Source organism: Schistocerca gregaria, chromosome 3 (assembly GCF_023897955.1).
Source record: "Schistocerca gregaria isolate iqSchGreg1 chromosome 3, iqSchGreg1.2, whole genome shotgun sequence".
NCBI lineage: Eukaryota > Metazoa > Arthropoda > Insecta > Orthoptera > Acrididae > Schistocerca > Schistocerca gregaria.
The window spans coordinates 816,326,097-816,351,152 of record NC_064922.1 but is presented as its reverse complement, the minus strand read 5'-3'; the positions used below and the strand labels follow the sequence as shown (position 1 = coordinate 816,351,152).

The 25,056-nt window shown below is 39.7% G+C and overlaps 1 protein-coding gene across 1 annotated transcript in view; it reads right to left on the bottom strand.

The window, feature by feature from the left end:
• The window catches only part of LOC126354412 (ATP-dependent DNA helicase 2 subunit 1), a 146,851-nt gene that overhangs the window by 41,856 nt on the left and 79,939 nt on the right, over positions 1-25,056 (bottom strand). The window contains exons 6-8 of the mRNA XM_050004030.1: positions 18,226-18,304; positions 11,803-11,880; positions 3,666-3,801 (exon numbers count right to left, since the gene is read on the bottom strand). Of these exons, the coding sequence (XP_049859987.1) occupies positions 3,666-3,801; positions 11,803-11,880; positions 18,226-18,304 (293 nt within the window). The remainder of the gene's footprint in view (positions 1-3,665; positions 3,802-11,802; positions 11,881-18,225; positions 18,305-25,056) is intronic.

Here is a 25,056-nt window from a genome sequence, read left to right as displayed (position 1 = left end):
ATATTGTTGGAGGAACATATCTAGATGTAAGTATACAAGACAAATCGTCACTGATGTGGGATGTGGCAGTTATGCTGAAATGAAGGGTATAACTGGTAACAGACAGGAGTGGAAGCCTGCATCAAACAACTATTTTAATTCGTAGTAAATTATTTCATGCATTACCATTTGATCTTTCGTATGACTACTGCGCCATACTGATTCTCTCAGCACCCGTTTCCACACTATGTCAGAGACACTTTGTATGTAGTTCTTTAATCTCTCTCATGTCCCGATCACCTCTCTTCTTCTGTGAATGCCTCCCATTCCTTACAATAAAGGCTTCCAGTTAGTTGCTTCGGAATTGTTAACAGCAGTCGCCAACACCTGGTGTGGATGGTTCCTTTCTCAGCAAGTTTTTTGAAGACACCAGTACTAGGCCACAACCTGGCAGTCCCTTGTTAAGGTCATCTACTAATCTCTCTTTTTTTTTTTTTTTTTTGCAACAAAACTTGTGCTGCCAATGATGTATTGTACAGGCCACCTCTTATAAAGTCTGAAGTCAGAACTCCAAGGACCTGTTAAGCCACTACACAGCAGCCCAGCTTATTGGTTAGTTCCTTGTGACCAACAGAAAACATCCATCCCATCTCATTTTTTCTTCGTGCTGATTGTTGCTTGCATATTACACAGGCACTAATTATTTTGTCTCCCTTATAAAAAAAGAGGGTATTACTCAATATGGTACTCTTTATCTCCACTATATGGTGAGTAGCAACTTTCCTTGTCATAATATTGTTATATTCCATACCGGATTTTTCATGTTACTCTAATTATTTCCTTCTGTTGTCCTTTCAACCACAGTTAACACAAATAAATGGTGTAGTGCCATAAGCACAACATTTTATCTCTTTAATTCATTCTGTTCCACAAAAGACTTTTGTTTTTACTCATTGTATTATCTTCTCATTCCATATTAATCAATCCATCTGATCTACTGTAATATCACTTTCCAAGACTCCTAATCATTTCATTTATTTTTTCCAATGTCCATTTTTTTGTACTCATACAGAGCTGTGCTTCAAACAAAGCTTTTCATTAATCTTTTCCTGATCTCAAGGTGTACATTTTTGAATGTTTGCAGCTGCGGCTTTTTACAGAAAGCCCTTTCGCTTTGCACAATCCTTGCTACTACATCTTTTTTTTTTCTACTATTCAACTCTCAAGTTAGCAAAACTGAGCAACCTGTTCAAGAGCCTCACACTTAGCCATCCAGCATATCTGTCTATGAATACACCATGACCTTAATTTTATTGCTGTTTATGCACACATTATAGGCAACAGCTACCTATGTTCCATTTCATTAAGCACCTGACTCACTTCCTGCTTGTCAGTGAACTGTATTGTGACACACAACTTACACAGGACATGCTATGGTTTAGTATTATAGCTTTTGTATGTGTAGCAAAAACATTATCTGTGACACTCAAATGGACCACATGTTCTAGAATGGTCAGAGGACCTAAGAAAGTATGTAAACTTGATAGCTCATATCTTGTGATGTTTTCAATATAACATGATGCTGACAGACCTAATATATTCTGTATGACATACACAGAGAACCAAAGAAAAAGCTAATAGTATATTAATGAAGCCTTTGATTGTTGTCTCGGGTAGGAGGCAGTGTTTGAGACAGTATGCAAGGTGCATAAGAAAGGAAGGAAGGAGGAAGGAAGATCAGAGTTTAATGTCCTGTCGACTTCGAGGTTATTAGAGATGGAGCACACACTTCGAATGTTTCCAGGATGGAACCATCCGGGCATTTTCTATGAGTGACTAGAAAAATGTGTATAACCTAAATCTGGATGACCAGACACAGATTTGAACCATCACCCTCCCAAAAGCGACACGAGTGTGCTAACTATTGTGCCAACCCACCATACATGCTTTTACATCTTCATGTGTCTTGTGTCAAGTAATGCCAAACTGCTGTGTGTCAATCTGAGTAAAGGTGAGATGAAACCAAATTATTTATCCGTGACATAAAGGATTTCATAATCTGACACCAACCAGCTACAAAAAGTTTTGTGCAGCCTTTATTCAAATTTTAACAAACCAGAGGACCAGCATCTTCCTTTGTCAAAAGAAACCTCTTTCTAATTTATCTTACTCATAATTTGCAAAAATGATCATTAATTTACCCACTTATCATTTGTTGAGGACCATATAAATGTTAATTGGTGATGTTTTGTATTTTCTGGAAATCATTGTTTTCTTCAATGACTGAATGCCTGATTCAAGTAAACCGACTGCATTTTGTCCTGTTTTGATGTCCATTAAATCCATTAGTTATTTTACAAAAGCCATGAGCGAGTAGCGACATTTGGTTGGATCCTTTTATGCAGACAACAAATGCTTCACAGAGAAGATGATACACTTGATGCTTCATAATATAATCATACTATGAGCAAAAGCTATATAACAAGGGAATAACCTGTTTCCATCAGGACCAGTCTCCAACACACACATTCATGAAGGTTTGCAGAACAATAAGATATTGTTCTATTGTTGGTCTTGATTGGATTCCACCTGCAGGAGACCTCAGCGGAATAAGAACATACAATAAATTAAACATAAAAATGAAAATGTATCCTATTTGCAGGAAAGTTCCTGTGTCTTCTTGGGATACTTCCAACATATTGAAGGGCCCTTATAGGCTAGTATTTCCCATTCTGGGTTATTGGTGCCCTATTGTGGGTAAAAAGTGGCATGCTGCATTTCAGTTTAGCCAGCCGGCACAAGACTGTACCTTTGGCTATGATTTTTGTACTATTATGTACAAATGACAAATAGCACCTATATCCAAAGTACTGCAAGACAAGAGAGGTGAATGTGGGAAGGATGCCCTTTTGCCACTTTTGATTATATTATTAGACATGACAATATCTGATGTCAATGTAACCACATTTCATCATCAAATCTGAATCTAATTACAGGTACTGTGAATCACATTTAAAATGCAGAACTGTTATTCAGTAATTAGATTTGGATCTGGAAATGAGCTGTGACAAGGGTCGAAGCAACTAGTCCCAATAAAGATAAAAAGTGACCCAGCTGGTGTGTCTGTCTGTCTTTCTTAATTTTGATAACCATATCCTTACGGTTACTGAGTACATAAATCTTGTAAGACTGCTCACTCATCTTTCCTTTCCAAGCATGAGAATTAGAAATTTTTAAGAGCATAAATCACATTCTGATGAAAATAGATGAAAGAAAGCCTTTAATGCAACAATTATAAAACCCAAAACATTACAAATTATTGTAATGGGAGGTAATGAAAAACACAAATCTGGATGTAAAGCATAGATCAAATGAAAATGCTATGAATAAAAGTATAAACCAAGTGTGTAAAAAAGCAATAAAATAATAGGGTTACACTTGCTGCATAAATGGATTAATGACACTATGAGAAATGCAAACAAAATGTGAAATATCTTGTTTAATTTCATACAAGTTGGAAATATCATGCAGGAAAGGTGTTTTAGTAGAAAATATGTTCACAGTTCTTGTGTCTCCATAGCAACTATCTAGTTTTCATTTCAAAATATGAAAAAAGAGGCCAATCTGGTAAGCATTTTATCTTAAATATAATAAATTTATGTTAAGTAAAAAAATTCTAAAATCACCTTTAATAACATCATTTGCAGGGTATATGAATGTTGGACGTTTCACATGCAGTTCTGGTTTTATCATGGTCTTTGGCTTGAAGCCTACCAACTGAATTCCAGGCTCCATGATATTCTTAATTTCTTTCAACTCTAGCTGAAAAATAAAATTGTAATGTAGTTACGTACATCAAAGACCTTCAAACACAAACACCACAGAGTGGAGCTCACACACACACACACACACACACACACACACACACACACACACACACACACACACACACACACACACACCCCTTGGTTCTTCACGAAGCATTTCTCTTTCTGAGGAGGCGATATTTAACAGCTCTATTTCTGCCTGAAGGGATGAACATGTGGCTTTCTGGTGAAGCTACAGAGAGGAGAAAAGACCAGTGGCATTGGCAGAGAGTGGAGCACAATGAGGGTGAGGAACTTAAATTGGGAGGAGGTGACAGGGCAGAGGGGATGGAAACTATTGGGAGGAGGCTGTTGGGACAGTAGGTTATCTTAGATTGAAGCATGTTATGTTCAGCTGCATGTTATGCCACAAGTGGTCTTCTTTGCTCTTGGCCACAATTTGGCAGTGGCTTTTCATCCTGGTAGACAGCTGGTAAGTAATAATATCTAATATAAAAAGTGCAATGATTGCAGCGGAGCTGGTAGATGACATGGCTGCTTTTGTAAGTGGCCTGGCCTCTGATGGGGGTAGGATAATCCTGTGACAGAACTGGAATAGAAAATGGTGGATGAATGGATTGGACAGGTCTTGCACCTCGCTCTTCCACAGGGATATGATCCCTGAAATGAGGTATATCCTATGTAAGGTCCTTCCCAGCTCTCCTCAAGTGGTGTTTCATCACCCACCCAATCTCACCATCCTAGTCCACCCCCATGTACAACCAATTGTCACAGGGACCATCTCAGCATGTCATCTTTACAGTGAGTAGCTATCTAACCTTTATATAATATTGTTGATCGGCACTTATTTATGAGAACTGCTAGTAGCACTGAAGGAAGTGGGGATGATGGGGGTGGGGCATGGGGAAGCACTGATTTAAGCTCTGGTACACAATTGCAAGTGCAAGGTTAATGCTGCTTTCAATTCCTAAATACACAATGCAAAATTCTGATTTTGAAATTTTGTTTTGGCCACTGAATTGAATGACAATACAATATTCGTAGTTTTTGGGCAGCATGAATTTTTTAGCTTTCAAATACAACCTTTTACTTTGTAACCTCTGTTTTCTGCCCCCCCCCCCCCCCTTCATCCTTCAATAGATACCTCACATTAAAAGGTCCAAAGTGCATGGTTGCCTGAATAGTTCACACAAAATGAGGATGAACACTAAGGTCCATCTTCATGTGGGAAGAGGGATGAAGGAAAAGGACTGGAGAGGTTTACAAAAAGGGGTTCAGTTTGGAATGTCATCCAGAACCCCGGGTCAGGAGAGACTTACCAGATGAGATGAGAAGGAAAGACAGGCTGTTGAGGACTGCACCAGACAAGATTTGAAAACCAGAGAGCTTAAAGACAGGGTAATATGCAAGACAGAGATTACTGCTAAAACATCTCGCACAAATTAGTGAGGACGAAAAGCTAAGTACATTGTATGTAACAGAGGTGGGATGGGGAGTGGTGAAAAATAGATAGGCCAGAAAAAAGGTGTAGAAAACTAAAATGGAGTGAAGCAAGGAGTAATCACTGTGAAGAAATGCTGGGACAGAAGTAATTAAAGTAAATTAAGGACAGATGGGTGGTGAGAACTAAGGACATGTTGTGGTGCTGGTTCCCAACTGTGAAATTCTGAGAAACTGGTGTCTGGGGGAAGAAACCAGATGCCATGTATGGTGAAACAGACACTGAGGTCAAGATGGTCATGTTGTAGAGCGCACTCTGCAACAAGATATTGTGTGTTACCGATACACACCCTCTGCTTACACCCATTCACGCTAACTGATAACTAGGTGGTAATCACGCCGATGTAAAAGGCTGAACAATGTTTACGTAACAGCCAGTATACAATGTATCATTTCACACACGGCTCTCCCTTTAATGGTACATAAAAACTATGGTCCCACATTTTGTTTCTTGAAACGGTGCTTGTCCCTTGGAGTTACTTCCAAAGGCCTAACATTGGAAATCCCTGTTTCTGGGTGTAATCCTACTCTACACCAGGGTCTTTTACAGTTTCAAATAAAGCAATCTCTTGCACTTCTTCTGCTAATCTGTGACCTACATGCCTCATCTGCCAATTTCCATACCACCAGACTTCTCTTCTTCTATAAAATACTACAGTTATCTGCCCCTCATATTTCCTTGGATCATATCATCCACCAAGCCAACTTCAGACTGCCAAACGCCAGACTACAACTCAAAAAGTTACCCCACCTTCTCCTAATCTACCTCAGCAGTGGTATTTCCCATCCTGTCTATCCGCAGCTCCCCAAACAGCCACACCATCAACCACCACTTCTTTCCTACAAACCAAGCTTGGCCAAACTCCTTAAATCCTACAGCCTTCATCACTGCCTCCTAGATCAATAATAATTCATAATCACAAGAACCAGTCACAACAGTAGAGTATTTTCAAACTCTTGTCTAAAACTCTCTCCCCTTCTGAATTAATCGTTTTATCCTACAGCCTTCATCACTGCCTCCTAGATCAATAATAATTCATAATCACAAGAACCAGTCACAACAGTAGAGTATTTTCAAACTCTTGTCTAAAACTCTCTCCCCTTCTGAATTAATCGTTTTATGCAAGGGTCTCACTTTCAGCCTTACATCTGCTCTTAATCACACTGCATTGTTGAAGCACCTACTTTCCTTTACATGTAATATCAACTTGAAATATCACTTGGCAACCCATCCCAAAACCTTTCCAACAGCAAACCTGACACTGAACCCTGCCTAGAACAGTTCTGACCACAATTCCAACTTGATCCATCACCACTACCTCAAATTCATCCCTTACAATCCTTCCAAAACCTGCTCACACCCAAATTGCTTCACAGCCCTTCCTCAGGTCCCTACAACATGACCCTAACATGTCCTCTGCAGAACTCCAGTCTCTATGTGAAGACTCCAGCATTATCCTCCCAGCAGACAAAGGCTCTACTACTTTGATACTTGACTGGCAGACATATATTAGTGAAGGTCTATGCCAGATGTCTGACACCTCTACATAAAGCACCTGCCAACAAGATCCCGTCCCTGCGATTCAAATTGACCTGCAGTCCCTCCTAAAAACCTCAGGCCCCTCACGAGGACTTACACCACAATCTGCCGAACTTCTTACCCCACCCACACAACGCACCACCACCTTTTACCTTCTTCTTCATCCACAAACCCACCCACCCTATAGTTCCTGGCTTCAAACACCCACCGAATGTGTATCTGCCTTAGTTGATCAACAACTGCAACCCATAGTACAAAAACTCCCCTCCTGTACTTAAGATACCAACCATTTCTAAAATCATCTGAAATCCATGCTGTCCCACTCCCACCACACACCTTGGTTGTCACCACTGAGGTCATCTCTTTCTATACCAACAAACCCTATGCACCCACAAACATGGTCTGTCTGCTGCTGAACATTTAGAGTATCAGTGGACACCTGAGTCCAAATCTATGACAACATTCCTGCTTACCTTAATCAACTTAATACGTACCAACAATTACTTCAAATTTGAGGAGCAGACATACAAACAGATCAGGGGTACGGCCATAGGAACCAGGATTGCTCCTTCCTATGCGAAATTTTTCATTGGTCACTTGGAGGGGGGCTTTCCTGGGTCCATAAGCCTCCGGCCCCACATTTGGATTACATTCATTCATGACATCATTGTCATACGGACACATGGTGGTGATGACCTGTTAAAATTTCTGGAATCTCTAAATTTTTTGTTTTTGGTCATCAGTCTAATGACTGGTTTGATGCGGCCCACCACAAATTCCTTTCCTGTGCCAACCTCTTCATCTCAGAATAGCACTTGCAACCTACGCCCTCAATTATTTTCTTGACGTATTCCAATCTCTGTCTTCCTCTACAGTTTTTGCCCCCTACAGCTCCCTCTAGTACCATGGAAGTCATTCCCTCATGTCTTAGCAGATGTCCTATCATCCTGTCCCTTCTTCTTATCAGTGTTTTCCACATATTCCTTTCCTCTCCGATTCTGCGTAGAACCTCCTTATTCCTTACCTTATCAGTCCACCTAATTTTCAACATTCGTCTATAGCACCACATCTCAAATGCTTCGATTCTCTTCTGTTCCGGTTTTCCCACAGTACATGTTTCACTACCATACAATGCTGTACTCCAGACGTACATCCTCAGAAATTTCTTCCTCAAATTAAGGCAGGTATTTGATATTAGTAGACTTCTCTTGGCCAGAAATGCCTTTTTTGCCATAGCGAGTCTGCTTTTGATGTCCTCCTTGCTCCGTCCGTCATTGGTTATTTTACTGCCTAGGTAGCAGAATTCCTTAACTTCTCGCTGTTCTCGTTTCTACTACTTCTCATTACCTTCGTCTTTCTCCGATTTACTCTCAAACCATACTGTGTATTCATTAGACTGTTCATTCCATTCAGCAGATCATTTAATTCTTCTTCACTTTCACTCAGGATAGCAATGTCATCAGCGAATCGTATCATTGATATCCTTTCACCTTGTATTTTAATTCCACTCCTGAACCTTTCTTTTATTTCCATCATTGCTTCCTCGATGTACAGATTGAAGAGTAGGGGCGAAAGGCTACAGCCTTGTCTTACTCCCTTCTTAATACGAGCTCTTCGTTCTTGATTGTCCACTCTTATTACTCCCTCTTGGTTGTTGTACATATTGTATATGACCCGTCTCTCCCTATAGCTTACCCCTACTTTTTTCAGAATTTTGAACAGCTTGCACCATTTTATATTGTCGAACGCTTTTTCCAGGCCGACAAATCCTATGAACGTGTCTTGATTTTTCTTTAGCCTTGCTTCTATTATTAGCCGTAACATCAGAATTTCCTCTCTCGTGCCTTTACTTTTCCTAAAGCCAAACTGATCGTCACCTAGCGCATTCTCAATTTTCTTTTCCATTCTTCTGTATATTATTCTTGTAAGCAGCTTCGATGCATGAGCTGTTAAGCTGTTTGTGTGATAATTCTCGCACTTGTCAGCTCTTGTCGTCTTCGGAATTGTGTGGATGATGCTTTTCCGAAAGTCAGATGGTATGTCGCCAGACTCAGATTCTACACACAAACGTGAATAATCGTTTTGTTGCCACTTCCCCTAATGATTTTAGAAATTCTGATGGAAAGTTATCTATCCCTTCTGCCTTATTTGACCGTAAGTCCTCCAAAGCTCTTTTAAATTCCGATTCTAATACTGGATCCCCTACCTCTTCTAAATAGACTCCTGTTTCTTCTTCTATCACATCAGACAAATCTTCACCCTCATAGAGGCTTTCAATGTATTCTTTGCACATATCTGCTCTCTCCTCTGCATTTAACAGTGGAATTCCCGTTGCACTCTTAATGTTACCACCGTTGCTTTTAATGTCACCAAAGGTTGTTTTGACTTTCCTGTATGCTGAGTCTGTCCTTCCGACAATCATATCTTTTTCGATGTCTTCACATTTTTCCTGCAGCCATTTCGTCTTGGCTTCCCTGCACTTCCTATTTATTTCATTCCTCAGTGACTTGTATTTCTGTATTCCTGATTTTACCGGAACATGTTTGTACTTCCTCCTTTCATCAATCAACTGAAGTATTGCTTCTGTTACCCATGGTTTCTTTGCAGCTACCTTCTTTGTACCTATGTTTTCCTTCCCAACTTCTGTGATGGCCCTTTTTAGAGACGTCCATTCCTCTTCAACTGTATTGCCTACTGCGCTATTCCTTATTGCTGTATCTATAGCGTTAGAGAACCTCGTCATTCATTAGAACTTCCGTATCGCACTTCTTTGCGTATTGATTCTTCCTGACTAATGTCTTGAACTTCAGCCTACTCTTCATCACTACTATATTGTGATCTGAGTCTATATCTGCTCCTGGGTACGCCTTACAATCCAGTATCTGATTTCGGAATCTGTGTCTGACCATGATGTAATCTAATTGAAATCTTCCCGTATCTTCCAGCCTTTTCCAAGTATACCTCCTCCTCTTGTGATTCTTGAACAGGGTATTCGCTACTACTAGCTGAAACTTGTTACAGAACTCAATTAGTCTTTCTCCTCTTTCATTCCTTGTCCCAAGCCCATATTCTCCTGTAACCTTTTCTTCTACTCCTTCCCCTATAACCGCATTCCAGTCGCCCATGACTATTAGATTTTCGTCCCTCTTCACATATTGCATTATCCTTTCAATATCCTCATACACTTTCCCTATCTGTTCATCTTCAGCTTGCGACGTCGTCATGTATACCTGAACTATCGTTGTCGGTGTTGGTCTGCTGTCTATTCTGATTAGAACAACCCGGTCACTGAACTGTTCACAGTAACACATCCTCTGCCCTACCTTCCTATTCATAACGAATCCTACACCTGTTATACCATTTTCTGCTGCTATTGATATTACCCGATACTCATCTGACCAGAGATCCTTGTCTTCCTTCCACTTTACTTTACTGACCCGTACTATATCTAGATTGAGCCTTTGCATTTCCCTTTTCAGATTTTCTAGTTTCCCTATCACGTTCAAGCTTCTGACATTCCACGCCCTGACTCGTAGAACATTATCCTTTCAATGATTATTCAATATTTTTCTCATGGTAACCTCCCCCTTGGCAGTCCCCTCCCGGAGATCCGAATGGGGGACTATTCTGGAATCTTTTGCCAATGGAGAGATCATCATGACACTTCTTCAACTGCAGGCCACATGTCCTGTGGATACACGTTACGTGTCTCTAATGCAGTGGTTTCATTTGCCTTCTGACTTCCTCATGTCGTCGATGATTGCTGATTCTTCCGCCTTTAGGGGCAATTTCTCACCCCTAGGACAAGAGTGTGCCCTGAACCTCTATCCGCTCCTCTGCCCTCTTTGCAAAAGGCCGTTGGCAGAATGAGGCTGACTGCTTATGCCGGAAGTCTTCGGCCGCCAATGCTGATTATTTATCAAAATTTAGGCAGTGGCGGGAATCGAACCCGGGACCGAAGACGTTTTGATTATAAAGCAAAGACGCTACCCCTAGACCATGGGTACACCCAATTAAATTTCACATGGTTTTATTCCGAATTCCATGCCACTTTCCTTGATGTTGATTTCATCCTCACCAAAGGCCAGCTATGCATTTCTGTCCACATTAAACCTACTAACAAACAAGAATATTTACATTTTTAACAGTTGTCATCCTTTCCATGTCAAACATTCTCTCCCATACAGCCTCGGCTTTCATAGCAAATATATCTGTTTGGGTGCACCACAGCCATCACTGAACGTAACTACTCCACCATCCTAGTTCAAAAGCAGATTTCCGAGCCATCACGACCGATCCTGATGCTGCTGATCCCTCCAAAAAACTACCATCCAATTATCAGCTAGGATGATTGGGCATAGGCAGAGAGTGTATACTGGCAACACACAATATCCCGTTGCAGAGTATGCTCTAAAACATGACAGTCTTGGCCTTGGTGCCTGTTTCACCATTTGGATTCTTCCCCCAGAGATCAGTTTCTCAAAACTATGCAGGTGGGCACTAGCACTACAATGCCCTTGGTTCTCACAATCCACTTGGTCTTAATTCACGATAATTCCTTCTATCTCAGCATTTCTTCACTGTAACTACTCATTTCTTCACTCCATTTTAGTTTTCTACATCATTCATTTTCTGGCTTGTCTATTTTTCACCATCCACCCTTCCATCAGTGTTACATAAAATGCAGTTAGGTTTTCACTCTTAGTAACTCGTGCACAATGTTTTAGCAATAATTTCTGTCTTGCCTATTACCCTGGCTTTCACCTTTAAGCTATCATGTTTTCAAACCTCATCTGGTGCAGCCCCATTCAGTCAGTCTTTCCTTCTCATCCTGTCCAATGCAATACAGAGACTTCTCAGTTTAGAAACTGATTCTGAATTACTGAAACTAACATATTTTTTACTGATAAATAAACATATTAATCTTATACTAAATAAGATTCTAAATATACTTACAGAAGTGAATTCCACTTTCTCACCAGCAAATACTTTCCAATAGGAAACATTGAATGTTTCGACCAATTCCCCTGTGTCCTGGAAAAATAAAAACACAAAGCAAAGCAAAGTAAATAACAAAATTCAGAAATAAAGTTTGATAACACAAGAAGTACTTTATGTACTTGATCACTTGGAAGCTAACTGCTCTTATTCTGTGCTTGCTGCTTAAAGTACATACAGAGTTTTCACCTTTGCAGATACAGTTATTTACATTTTTATATGCCAAATAAGTTTAATACTGACTCATCATATTGAGTGGATAGTTATTGATTTACTGATCTTTGACAGTTGCAATGTAAACAAGACACAAATAACTGTTGTGAGCAGGTAGTTCTCTACAGATATAAATCAAAAGAACAATATTGTTTCCATGTAAATGTCATTTAAAATCGTACTTTATTAATACTACTAACTAGTTTTGAGCGTTGCCAATTTTTGGGTGTATCTACGAAAACAGCAATACACCAGAATTAAAAGGAAGTCAAAATATTAAACACTCCACTGCACTGGATGTAAAGTTTTCTCAATAGTCTGATGTAGTATAAAACAGAAATCACATACTACACCCAGTTATACATAGGTCTTCATTCCAGAGACTGGTTTGATGCAGCTCTTCACATTACTCTATCCTGTGCAAGCTGCTTCATCTCCCCGTACCTACTGCAACCTACATCCTTCTGAACCTGTTTAGTGTATTCATCACTTTGTCTGCCTCTACAATTTTTACCCTCTGTGCTGCCCTCCAATGCTAAATTGGTGATCCCTTGATGCCTCAGAATATGCCCTACCAACAGATCCCTTCTTCTAGTCAAGTTGTGCCACAAATTTCTCTTCTCCCCAATTCTATTCAATACCTTGTCATTGGTTATGTGATCTACTCATCTAATCTTCAGCATTTTTCTGTAGCACCACATTTTGAAAACTTCTATTCTCTTTTTGCTGAAACTATTTATCATCCACGTTTCGCTTCCATACATGGCTACACTTCATATAAATGCTTTCAGTAAAGACTTCCTGACATTTAAATCAATACTCGATGTTAACAAATTTCTCTTTTTCAGAAACGCTTTCCTTGCCATTGCCAGTCTAGATTTGATATCCGGCCTACTTCGACCATCATCAGTTATTTTGCTCCCCAAATAGCAAAACTCATTTACTACTTTAAGCGACTCATTTCCTACTCTAATTCCCTCAGCATCACCCTATTTAATTAGACTACATTTCATTATCCTCATTTTGCTTTCGTTGGTGTTCATCTTGTATCCCTAAGACACTGCCCATTCCGTTCAACTGGTCTTCTAAGTCCTTTGCTGTCTCTGACAGAATTACGATGTCATCGGCGAACCTCAAAGTTTTTATTTCTTCTCCATGGATTTTAATTCCTACTCCAAATTTTTCTTTTGTTTCCTTTACTGCTTGCTCAATATACAGATTGAATAACATCAGGGATAGGCTACAATACTGTCTCACTCCCTTCCCAACCACTGCTTCCCTTTCATGCCCCTCGACTGCCAACTGGTTTCTGTACAAATTGTAAATAGACTTTCGCTCCCTGTATTTCGCCCCTGCCACCTTCAGAATTTGAGAGAGAGTATTTCAGTCAACATTGTCAAAAGCTTTCTCTAAGTCTCTACAAATGCTAGAAACGTAGGTTTGCCTTTCCTTAATCTATTTTCTAAGTTAAGTCGTAGGGTCGGTATTGCCTCATGAGTTCCAACATTTCTATGGAATCCAACCTGATCTTCCCCGAGGTCGTCTTCTACCAGTTTTTCCAATCGTCTGGAAAGGTATTCATGTTAGTATTTTGCAGCCGTGCCTTATTAAACTGATAGTTTGGTAATTTTCACATCTGTCAACATTTGCTTTCTTTGGGATTGGCATTATTATATTCTTCTTGAGTCTGAGGGTATTTCACCTGTGTCAAACATCTTGATCACCAGATGGTAGAGTTTTGTCAGGACTGGCTCTCCCAAGGTTATCAGTAGTTCTAATGGAATGTTGTCTACTCCAGGGGCCTTGTTTTGACTAAGGTCTTTCAGTGCTCTGTCAAACTGTTCATGCAGTATCATATCTCCTATTTCATCTTCATCTACATTCTATTCCATTTCTATAATATTGTCCTCAATAGCATCACCCTTGTATAGTCCCTCTATATACTCCGTCCACCTTTCTGAGTTCCCTTCATTGCTTAGCACTGGTACTTCATCTTAGTCCTTGATATTCATGCAAGTGGTTCTCTTTTCTACAAAGGTCTCGCTTATTTTCCTGTAGGCAGTATCTATCTTACCCCTAATGATATATGCCTCTACATCCTTACAATTGTCCTCTAGCCATCCCTGCTTAGCCATTTTGCTCTCCCTGTCGATCTCATTTTTGAGACGTTTGTATTCCTTTTTGCCTGCTTCATTTACTGCATTTTTATATTTTCTCCTTTCATCAATTAAATTCAATATTTCTTCTGTTACCCAAGGATTTCTACTAGCCTTCGTCTTTTTACCTACTTGATCCTCTGCTGCCTTCACTATTTCATCTCTCAAAGCTACCCATTCTTCTTCTACTGTATTTCTTTCTCCCACTCTTGTCAATCGTTCCCTAATGCTCTCCCTGAAACTCTGTACAACCTCTGGTTCTTTCAGTTTATCCAGGACTCATATCCTTAAATTCCCACCTTTTTGCAATTTCTTCAGTTTTAATCTATAGTTCATAACCAATAGGTTGTGGCCAGAGTCCACATCTGCCCCTGGAAATGTCTTACGATTTAAAACCTCGTTCCTAAATCTCTGTCTTACCATTATATAATCTATCTGAAACCTTTCAGCATCTCCAGGCTTCTTCCATGTATACAACCTTCTTTTATGAGTCTTGAACCAAGTTTTTGCTATGATTAAGTTATGCTCTGTGCAAAATTCTATCAGGCAGCTTCCTCTTTCATACCTTACCCCCTTCCATATTCACCTACTACATTTCCTTCTCTTCCTTTTCCTACTATCGAATTCGTCACCCATGACTATTAAATTTTCGTCTCCCTTCACTATCTGAATAATTTCTTTTATCTCATAATACATTTCATCACTATCTTTGTCTTCTGTGGAGTTAGTCGGGATATAAACTTGTACTACTGTGGTAGGTGTGGCTTTGTATCTATCTTTGCCACAATAATGCGTTTACTATGCTGTTTGTAGTAGCTTACCCGCATTCCTATTTTTTTATTCATTATTAAACCTACTCCTGCATTACCCGTATTTGATTTTGTATATATAACTCTGTGTTCACCTTACCAGAAGTCTTGTTCCTTCTGCCACCGAACTTCGCCAATTCCCATTATTACTAACTTTAACCTATCCATTTCCATTTTTAAATTTTCAAGCCTATCTGCCCAAACAAGGGAGCTGACATTCCATGCTATGATCCGTAGAACGCCAGTTTTCTTTCTCCTGATAATGTCCTCCTGAGTAGTCCCCGCCCAGAGATCCAAATGGGGGACTATTTTACCTCCGGAATATTTTACCCAAGAGGATGCCATCATCATTTAACCATACTGTAAAGCTGCATGCCCTCGGGAAAAATTATGGCTGTAGTTTCCCCAGCCACTTGCAGTACCAGCACAGAAAGGCCGTTTTGGTAAGTGTTACAAGGCCAGATCAGTCAATCATCCAGCCTGTTGCCCCTGCAACTGCTGAAAAGGCTGCTGCCCCTCTTCAGGAACGACATATTTGTCTGGCCTCTTAACAGACATCCCTCTGTTGTGGTTGCACCTACGGTACGGCTATCTGCATTGCTGAGGCACGCAAGCCTCCCCACCAATGGCAAGGTCCATGGTTCACAGGGGGGGAGGGGGGGGGGTTAAGTTAATGTACGGACCTAAACTATAATATGCATGCAATAACAGTAGGTGCATATACTTGTTCACATGTGGTGAAACTGTAATCGGCTTTGTGTATATGTGGTTTGGGGATAGCTGTCAGTAGTTGTCTCTTCCTATTGTTTGTGGTTATATTTGTTTTTTTTTGCTGTCTTATTAGTTTTATTCTTACACCTACTATTACTCTCCCCATGTTACATTTTAGGTTGTGTATACTGATGACCATGACATGCTTAATTGTGCATGGCATGAAATTTCTGCTTTACACTACATACAAGGATGAAGTATCTACATCTATTTTAATTACTCAGACCATTTTTGAGAAAACTCTATGACAAGTGCAGTTGTAGACTTCTATATTTTGATTTCCACTTCATTCTGGTGTGCTGTTATGTTGGTAGATGCATTTGGGAATGGCCAATGCTTAAAATTTGGTAGTAATGTCTAATAAATTACCATTTAAAATAAGAGCTTGATGGAAACAATGTTGTTCTTTAAATTTATCAAGTCTGTTGTGTCTACCCAACATCCATGTAGCAAAGGGAGGCACAGGCTTAATGTTCTGTTAACATCAATTATCTCAAGCAGTTTATCAGATGAAGCAGTTTATTAGACAACACATGTCCAATAGAAAGATTTTAAATTGGGCACTGAATTAACCTCAATTTTTCCCGTCTAGGAAGCAACCCATCAACAGAGCTCGAATATAAGCATTACTGCTGAATAGAATGGAATTTGTATGTACTTTTTACTTCTATAAAACAGAGTAATGGAACTTCAGTTTTTCTGACTGGTAATACAACCCCCAGTAAATAGCAGCAGTATGTATTAACAATCTCACAGATTCTATGTGTACCATTAAATTGTCACCATTAAATTAGTGTTTTGAATAACTCATAATAAAGCAGAGGGATCAAAGTAACTGTGTATGAAGAGTTTGTGTGTAACTTAAATTTGGAGTCAGCTGACAAGTGAGCATCACTCTGCCGAGTAGAGTTCCACAGATGACACTTCCGACATTCTTGGAAAGTTTTGTTGGAATGTTATATGCATCACAGGAGCTATAGAACATGTTAATTTTCCTGTATCACAGTATTCAACTAGGCTAAAACCTTGTGCTATTGGATAACAGCAGCTCCTAGAGACTGTTTCTTGGCTGACAACATATTTTAGTTGTCTTGTTAAATGGCGTAATTAATTGAAGTTCATATACTACAATTCACTACTAATACTTACAAAACACTGTGTAAAATGCACGATTTCAGCGAAAATCTCTCGAGCTTTAGGACCACTGCCAGAGCACTTACAAGAATTTTAGGCATACTGAAATCTGAATGTATCTCTCTGTATATCTGTCACACTGATAGCAATTTTAAAATTCGGCTCTACAATATTCTGTCCAAGTAGCAACTCTGTTACTACATGATCCACTGACATTCTAACACGACTGAAATTCTGGATATTTGAGGAGTAGAAACAGAAGTATGTTCCTTTGTATACTCATTTAACTGTAGATAATGGACATATGACAGTGTTAGTCCCAGAAAATGGGGAATTTGTGGTAAGTTCCTGTGGGACAAAACTGCTGAGGTCATCGGTCCCTAGGCTTATGCGCTACTTAATCTAACTTCACCTAACTTACGCTACAGACACCACACACATCCATGCCCGAGGGAGGACTCGAACATCTGACGGGGTGGAGCCACGCGAACCATGGCAAGGCACCCCTAGACAGTGCAGATAGCCTTGTGTAGTATTTGGTGTGACTAGCCTATCTGCATACGGGAGAAAAATACCATGAGGAAGTGAGAGTGGAAATAGAATGGGCAATGTAAATAGTATCCAATTAAGGGATGTGGAAAATCAGCACTAGGCTTGAATTTCCTTGTGGACAACATGACAACTCAGCCTACATACATGCGATACTTCTACAATGACATAAATGCTATTTTTCTTTCATTCAGTCTCTTAAGAGAACTCACGTCTGCCGCAATTAGAATGAAAAAAGTTAGCAACTCTACTCTAAAGCTACACTGTTGTTATTACTTGCACAAACAGCCAATTTCATAGTTCCTTTCTCTCTTTGAGCCATTGGCCTATTTTGGTTCTGGGCGTGACAGGTATTTGCTGATAAATGTGAAAATCCAGCACACACATATCTGTTGAGTGATTCATAAGACAGTCTAAGCATCTTCTTTGGGGCATCTTATTTCTGCTACTTATGTACCTGTCATCCACACATGAACTTATCTTCCTAAACTGAATACACAGTGTATAGTGCAGTATATGGTGCTGAGCTTTCTACCAACCTCCCACTACAGAACTTCACATTACATGCACTTGGCTGTTGTAAATCTAAATCTTATCCAATAGCTGGTCTTTCATCCCCCATTAGATTTTCTCATTCTCAAGGCACATCACCTGTTCTACCAGTAACATGGCTTGCAGTCCACAACTGTAAAATTCAAACATAATTGTTACACAAAAAACACTAATTTGAACAGAATTAGATCACTTACCGCATTGATGCGACCTCCACGGTATACAGTTTCATTTGTCTCTCTATGAACATGAGTTTTCTTAGGTTTGGGTACCTTTCTGAAATGAAATATATATATGTATATATATAAAATAGAAAGAAACTTCCCCATGGGAAAAATATATTAAAAACAAAGATTCCAAGACTTATCAAGCGGGAAAGCGCCGGTAGACAGGCACAATAAACAAAACACACAAACACACACACAGAATTTCTAGCTTTCGCAACCGACGGTTGCTTGTTCAGGAAAGAGGGAAGGAGAGAGAAAGGCGAAAGGATGTGGGTTTTCCGTTCGTCTTTCCCTCTCCTTCCCTCTTTCCTGAAGAAGCAACCATCGGTTGTGAAAGCTAGAAATTCTGTGTGTGTGTTTGTGTGTTTAATTTATTGTGCCTGTCTACCGACACTTTCCCACTTGGTAAGTCTTGGAATCTTTGTTTTTGTATAAGTAGCGAATTAATGGTTACTGCAAACATTTTTGCACTTTCAATCAAAAAGGATCATCTTAAGAAAACAACAATGTATACAATTACAAGGAGACAGAACAGTTGGCCTGTAGTTATCTCCAAGATATGAAATTTTTAGTACTGCATACAGACACACATGAAAGTAGAATGGACTTTCAAACTTTCTTTCCTCTGTGAGGAAAGAGAATAGAATGGCGGAGGTTTATGTATGTTTGTGGTGAGTGTTGACCACGGCAAAGTATAACCACTGGTTTTGTATTCTCCTCTATGCTGACTTCTTTGGCTTTTGGACATTTTCATGCCATGCTTTGTAAAGTTTCGTGTCATATTGTGTTCTCATGCCGAATAAATCTATTCAATCATCATGTGGTTGACTATTACTAATGTAGTTTACATAACTACCACATGTAACATCCACATTGGTGACCCCAGACTGTGTTCATCGTTCATTTCGTACCTGCGAAAATTTTTTGATCAGCAGTGTTGTTTGCTACAGGCAACGAATCTTCTGCCATTACCAACACACTTCCAAGTGCTTCCATAAGGCATTTCACATCAAGATTGTGAGAACCCAGTGAAATATAAAGTGCAAATGACCGTTAAAACGGAACATGAACATGCACCCATCGTTTCACTATATCCACATATCCTAACCTATACGACTTCACAATAGCCTGGTTTTGGTGTCTCATTCTTCTGCATCTCTGCCTCGACTGGATTCATACGTACCTGCTCAGACACTTTAACCTTACCCCACGTGTGTTTAAGACTCGACTTTACTACACAGTTCGGGTCTGGTGTATGTTACTCCCTGGAATAGACATTTTTGGCCTGGGTCCCACAAACTGGTACGTTCCCACATACGGTGCCTGGGGTAACTTGTACTCCGTATGTGCCTTCGTTACCATTCAGTTTTTGTCACCTGCAGTGCCCAGCACTGGGGCGTCAAGTGTTGCACCACATACCGCATTCACTGCTTGTGTCTGACAATGGTATCGCCTTCTATCATGCAAGTCAACCTTGTCTCCATGCCTGCTACCCCTCTTCAGTGAGCACTACACCACGATGGCCCAAGGCAACAATCCCACTGGACAACCTGCTGTACCCAATCAAGATTTCGCCTTTCAACGCAAGCCCACCAACCTCCTGCATTTGCTTGCTTACTCACACCATACACTTAGGAGCAAACTGACAAAGTTGCCTCCACTCTCAATGGACAACCTATGCACTTGGGTTTCTATCTTCAAGAATTTATTCAACTTGCATGGTATAGTGGACAACAATTCTTGTTTTGTGTACCTAATCAACTGCCTTCAAGACTACCCTATTAGTGACCTGGTGTTTTGTCTCTGCTCTGGACGGAAAACATACATCTGGCTTTCAACACACTGAAATGAGTTCTTTCCTGCACTGTCACTTTGGCACCTCCTGTTGCAGACACTCATATTTCCATTACAACACAAGTGATTCGTGAATAGGTTCAGTGTTACAGCAACACTTGGGCAATACAACAGAGCCTTTGAATTTTTTTTCCAAGAAAAGCTTTCTTGAACTACCTCGAAGCAGAGGGTATATGACTGTTTCCATCTCCTGATTTTTCACCTACTTAAAACATTTGGTCATGAGTTGCTGACAGACTAGCATGTTACCATTCCCCAGACACTGTGTAGATGAATTTTGACACAGATGTACCTGTAGCTGCCATCCAAGTTCAGATGAGTTAGAGTCATTGTTCTTGCTGGAAGTGGCAGGTCTGTGTACTAAATTTTGTACCTTATATACAACAAAATCACCAACATATATAGTAATGTATTCTCCTTAAAGTACTATATAAGCACAATAAGTAAAATTCAGTTATTTGCTATCGTTCTTGGAGCTGCACTGTTAATGGTCAGCAGTGTATTAAGTTACGAAAAGCAGATAAGCAGCAGCTAATAAGAGTAATGAGGACACAGAAGCTTTTCAAAGAAAAACGCTTTCTGTCAAACTGACTTGATTACTTTTATATGGCATAAGCATGAATAGCGCTATAGCGATTATTTATTGTTGACACAGTAGACAGATTAATAATCTATGATGCCTTTTCTTTTTTGTTAATGTATACCTCATTCCACATCTTTGGAGCTTCTACTTCTCAATGGGAACAACGGGAAAAAAAAGTCTCAACAATACTGCAGCCACCGTTTGTACTAAGTTATCTGTACACTCAATGCTAAATGATGATACCGAAATTTTACCAAATATTACGGAAACTCACAGGAAGATGGAAAAAGTAAGGATAGTGAAAGTTAATGCCGAGCATTTTAAGTTAACTTAGTGGTGACTTGACAAAAGACTATGAGAAATATGCCAATAACCTTCTGAGAACTCATGGACAAGTGACTTTATATACAAGGATAAAAACACCACGTAGTGTACAAAAGCTTTACAGTGCTCTTATGCGACCTGTTAGAGGTCCATTATGTCTTTGAAGCTAGTGATGTTCAGAGACTGTTCGAACTGCCTGAAAATGTCATTGACTTATGTTAATACACAACTGGCAACTGTATACTAAAAAACAGTGTGACAAAATTATACATTATTATCTAGGGACCCAAGAAAATTGGATTTCACATGTACATTGAAGATGTGTCAAAAATCCACTCAAAGAAAGTGTCATGAATTTTCTGCTGATGACAGGCAGGTAGTAACTGACATTCTGGAAAATGACATCAAAGGATCAGAGGAAAATTTAAGTTATCAGGATTGTTGACATTATTCCAACCAAACGCCCTGGAAAGATCAATGTTGAATTCAGGAGAAAGGATACTGTGATTTATCATCCACACCTACAGCTATACTCTGCAAAACACTGTGAGGTGTGTGGCAGAGGGTATCTCCTTTGTAGATTGATTGTATTTACCCAGTATACTATCAGTAAACCGAAGTCTACCACCTGCTTTACCCATGACTGAACCTATGTGATCATTCCGTTTCACATCCCTATAAAGTGTTAAAGCCAGGTATTTGTATTGTACAAGTTGGCCAATTCTAGCAGTGACTCACTGATATTATAGTAAGAGGATACTATGTTTTTTCGTTTTGTGAAGTGCGTTTCTGAACATTTAAAGCAAGCTGCCAATCTCTGCACCACTTTGAAATCTTATCAATGTCTCCCTGAATATTTATGCTGCTTCTTTCAGATAGTACTTCACTGTAGGTAACTGCATCATCAGCAAGAAGCCTATTTTACTATTAATATTGTCTTCAAGGTCATTAATATACAACATGAACAGCAAGGGTGCCAACACTCTTCCCTAGGTTACATACAGAGTTAGTTCTACATCTGACAACTACTCTCCATCCAAGATAACATGCTACACCCTCTCTAACAAAAAGTCTTCGGTCCAGTCACCGATTTCACTTGATACCCCATATGATTGTACTTTTGACAATAAGTGTTGCTGTGGTACTGAGTCAAATGCTTTTCCAGAAACAAGAAATACAGCTTCTACCTGATGGCCTTGATCCAAAGTTTTCACTATGTCATGTGAGAAAAGTTCATGTTGGATTTCACATGATTGATGTTTTTGAAATCCATGCTGATTGGCATGGATGAGAAGATTCCTTTAATGACAACTCATTATGTTTGAGCTCAGAATATGTTCTAAGAGCCTACAACAAATCAATGACAAGGATATCGGACGGCAGTTTCGTGAATCACTTCCATTACCCTTCTTTTAGACAGGTGTTGAGCCGTGCGTGGCTCGTGTTCCCGCCATCATGTATTTTACACCCTGTTTTTGACGTACTTCCACCTCACTATGTTAATTTAAGTTACTGCTGTCAATGAGTTGCTGCTTTGCCTGACTGGGGTAACAGAAGAAATACTTCAGTTGATTGATGAAAGGAGGAAGTACAAACATGTTCCGGGAAAATCAGGAATACAGAAATACAAGTCACTGAGGAATGAAATAAATAGGAAGTGCAGGGAAGCCAAGACGAAATGGCTGCAGGAAAAATGTGAAGACATCGAAAAAGATATGATTGTCGGAAGGACAGACTCAGCATACAGGAAAGTCAAAACAACCTTTGGTGACATTAAAAGCAACGGTGGTAACATTAAGAGTGCAACGGGAATTCCGCTGTTAAATGCAGAGGAGAGAGCAGATAGGTGGAAAGAATACATTGAAAGCCTCTATGAGGGTGAAGATTTGTCTGATGTGATAGAAGAAGAAACAGGAGTCGATTTAGAAGAGATAGGGGATCCAGTATTAGAATCGGAATTTAAAAGAGCTTTGGAGGACTTACGGTCAAATAAGGCAGAAGGGATAGATAACTTTCAATCAGAATTTCTAAAATCATTATGGGAAGTGGCAACAAAACGACTATTCACGTTGGTGTGTAGAATATACGAGTCTGGCGACATACCATCTGACTTTCGGAAAAGCATCATCCACACAATTCCGAAGACGGCAAGAGCTGACAAGTGCGAGAATTATCACACAATCAGCTTAACAGCTCATGCATCGAAGCTGCTTACAATAATAATATACAGAAGAATGGAAAAGAAAATTGAGAATGCGCTAGGTGACGATCAGTTTGGCTTTAGGAAAAGTAAAGGCACGAGAGAGGAAATTCTGACGTTACGGCTAATAATAGAAGCAAGGCTAAAGAAAAATCAAGACACGTTCATAGGATTTGTCGGCCTGGAAAAAGCGTTCAACAATATAAAATGGTGCAAGCTGTTCAAAATTCTGAAAAAAGTAGGGGTAAGCTATAGGGAGAGACGGGTCATATACAATATGTACAACAACCAAGAGGGAGTAATAAGAGTGGACAATCAAGAACGAAGTGCTCATATTAAGAAGGGAGTAAGACAAGGCTGTAGCCTTTCGCCCCTACTCTTCAATCTGTACATCGAGGAAGCAATGATGGAAATAAAAGAAAGGTTCAGGAGTGGAATTAAAATGCAAGGTGAAAGGATATCAATGATACGATTGGCTGATGACATTGCTATCCTGAGTGAAAGTGAAGAAGAATTAAATGATCTGCTGAATGGAATGAACAGTCTAATGAATACACAGTATGGTTTGAGAGTAAATCGGAGAAAGACGAAGGTAATGAGAAGTAGTAGAAACGAGAACAGCGAGAAACTTAACATCAGGATTGATGATCACGAAGTCAATGAAGTTAAGGAATTCTGCTACCTAGGCAGTAAAGTAACCAATGACGGACGGAGCAAGGAGGACATTAAAAGCAGACTCGCTATGGCAAAAAAGGCATTTCTGGCCAAGAGAAGTCTACTAATATCAAATACCGGCCTTAATTTGAGGAAGAAATTTCTGAGGATGTACGTCTGGAGTACAGCATTGTATGGTAGTGAAACATGTACTGTGGGAAAACCGGAACAGAAGAGAATCGAAGCATTTGAGATGTGGTGCTATAGACGAATGTTGAAAATTAGGTGGACTGATAAGGTATAGAATAAGGAGGTTCTACGCAGAATCGGAGAGGAAAGGAATACGTGGAAAACACTGATAAGAAGAAGGGACAGGATGATAGGACATCTGCTAAGACATGAGGGAATGACTTCCATGGTACTAGAGGGAGCTGTAGAGGGCAAAAACTGTAGAGGAAGACAGAGATTGGAATACGTCAAGCAAATAATTGAGGGCGTAGGTTGCAAGTGCTACTCTGAGATGAAGAGATTGGCACAGGAAAGGAATTCGTGGCGGGCCGCATCAAACCAGTAAGTAGACCGATGACAAAAAAAACGGCATGTTTTTTTGTTCAAGGGATCTACAATAGATTAGAGTTAGAAGAGGGCCTAACTCACCTGCAAATTCAGCATAGAATCTGACAGGTATTCCATCAGGCCCTGGAAGTTTGTTCAATTTTAATGATTTCAGCTGTTTCTCAACACCACTGACAGTAATACTTATTTCGTTCATCTTTTCAGTGGTACGAGTATTACGTTGGAGCAATTCTCCTGGGTTTTCCTTTGTAAAGGAACATTTAAAAAGGGAGTGAAGCATTCAGATTTTTCTTTGCTACCCTCAATTTCAGTTCCTGTCTCATTAACTAGGGACTGGACACTAACTCTGGTGCCACAAACAGCCCTTACATATGACCAGAATGTCTTTGTGTTCTGTAAAACGTCACTTGACAAATGGTTCTGTGAAAGATCACTTGACAATTGACATTTGATAAATGAAATTAAATGAGGAAACAAGACTTCATAAAAAATATGTTTCTGAATGCCCCTGAGATCAAAGAGTGGACACACTGACACTCATTCCATGGATAGGCTGAGTTCTCTTTCAGAAGCTTCAAGTTCTCAAATAAATCAAACAAAAGAAAAGTAT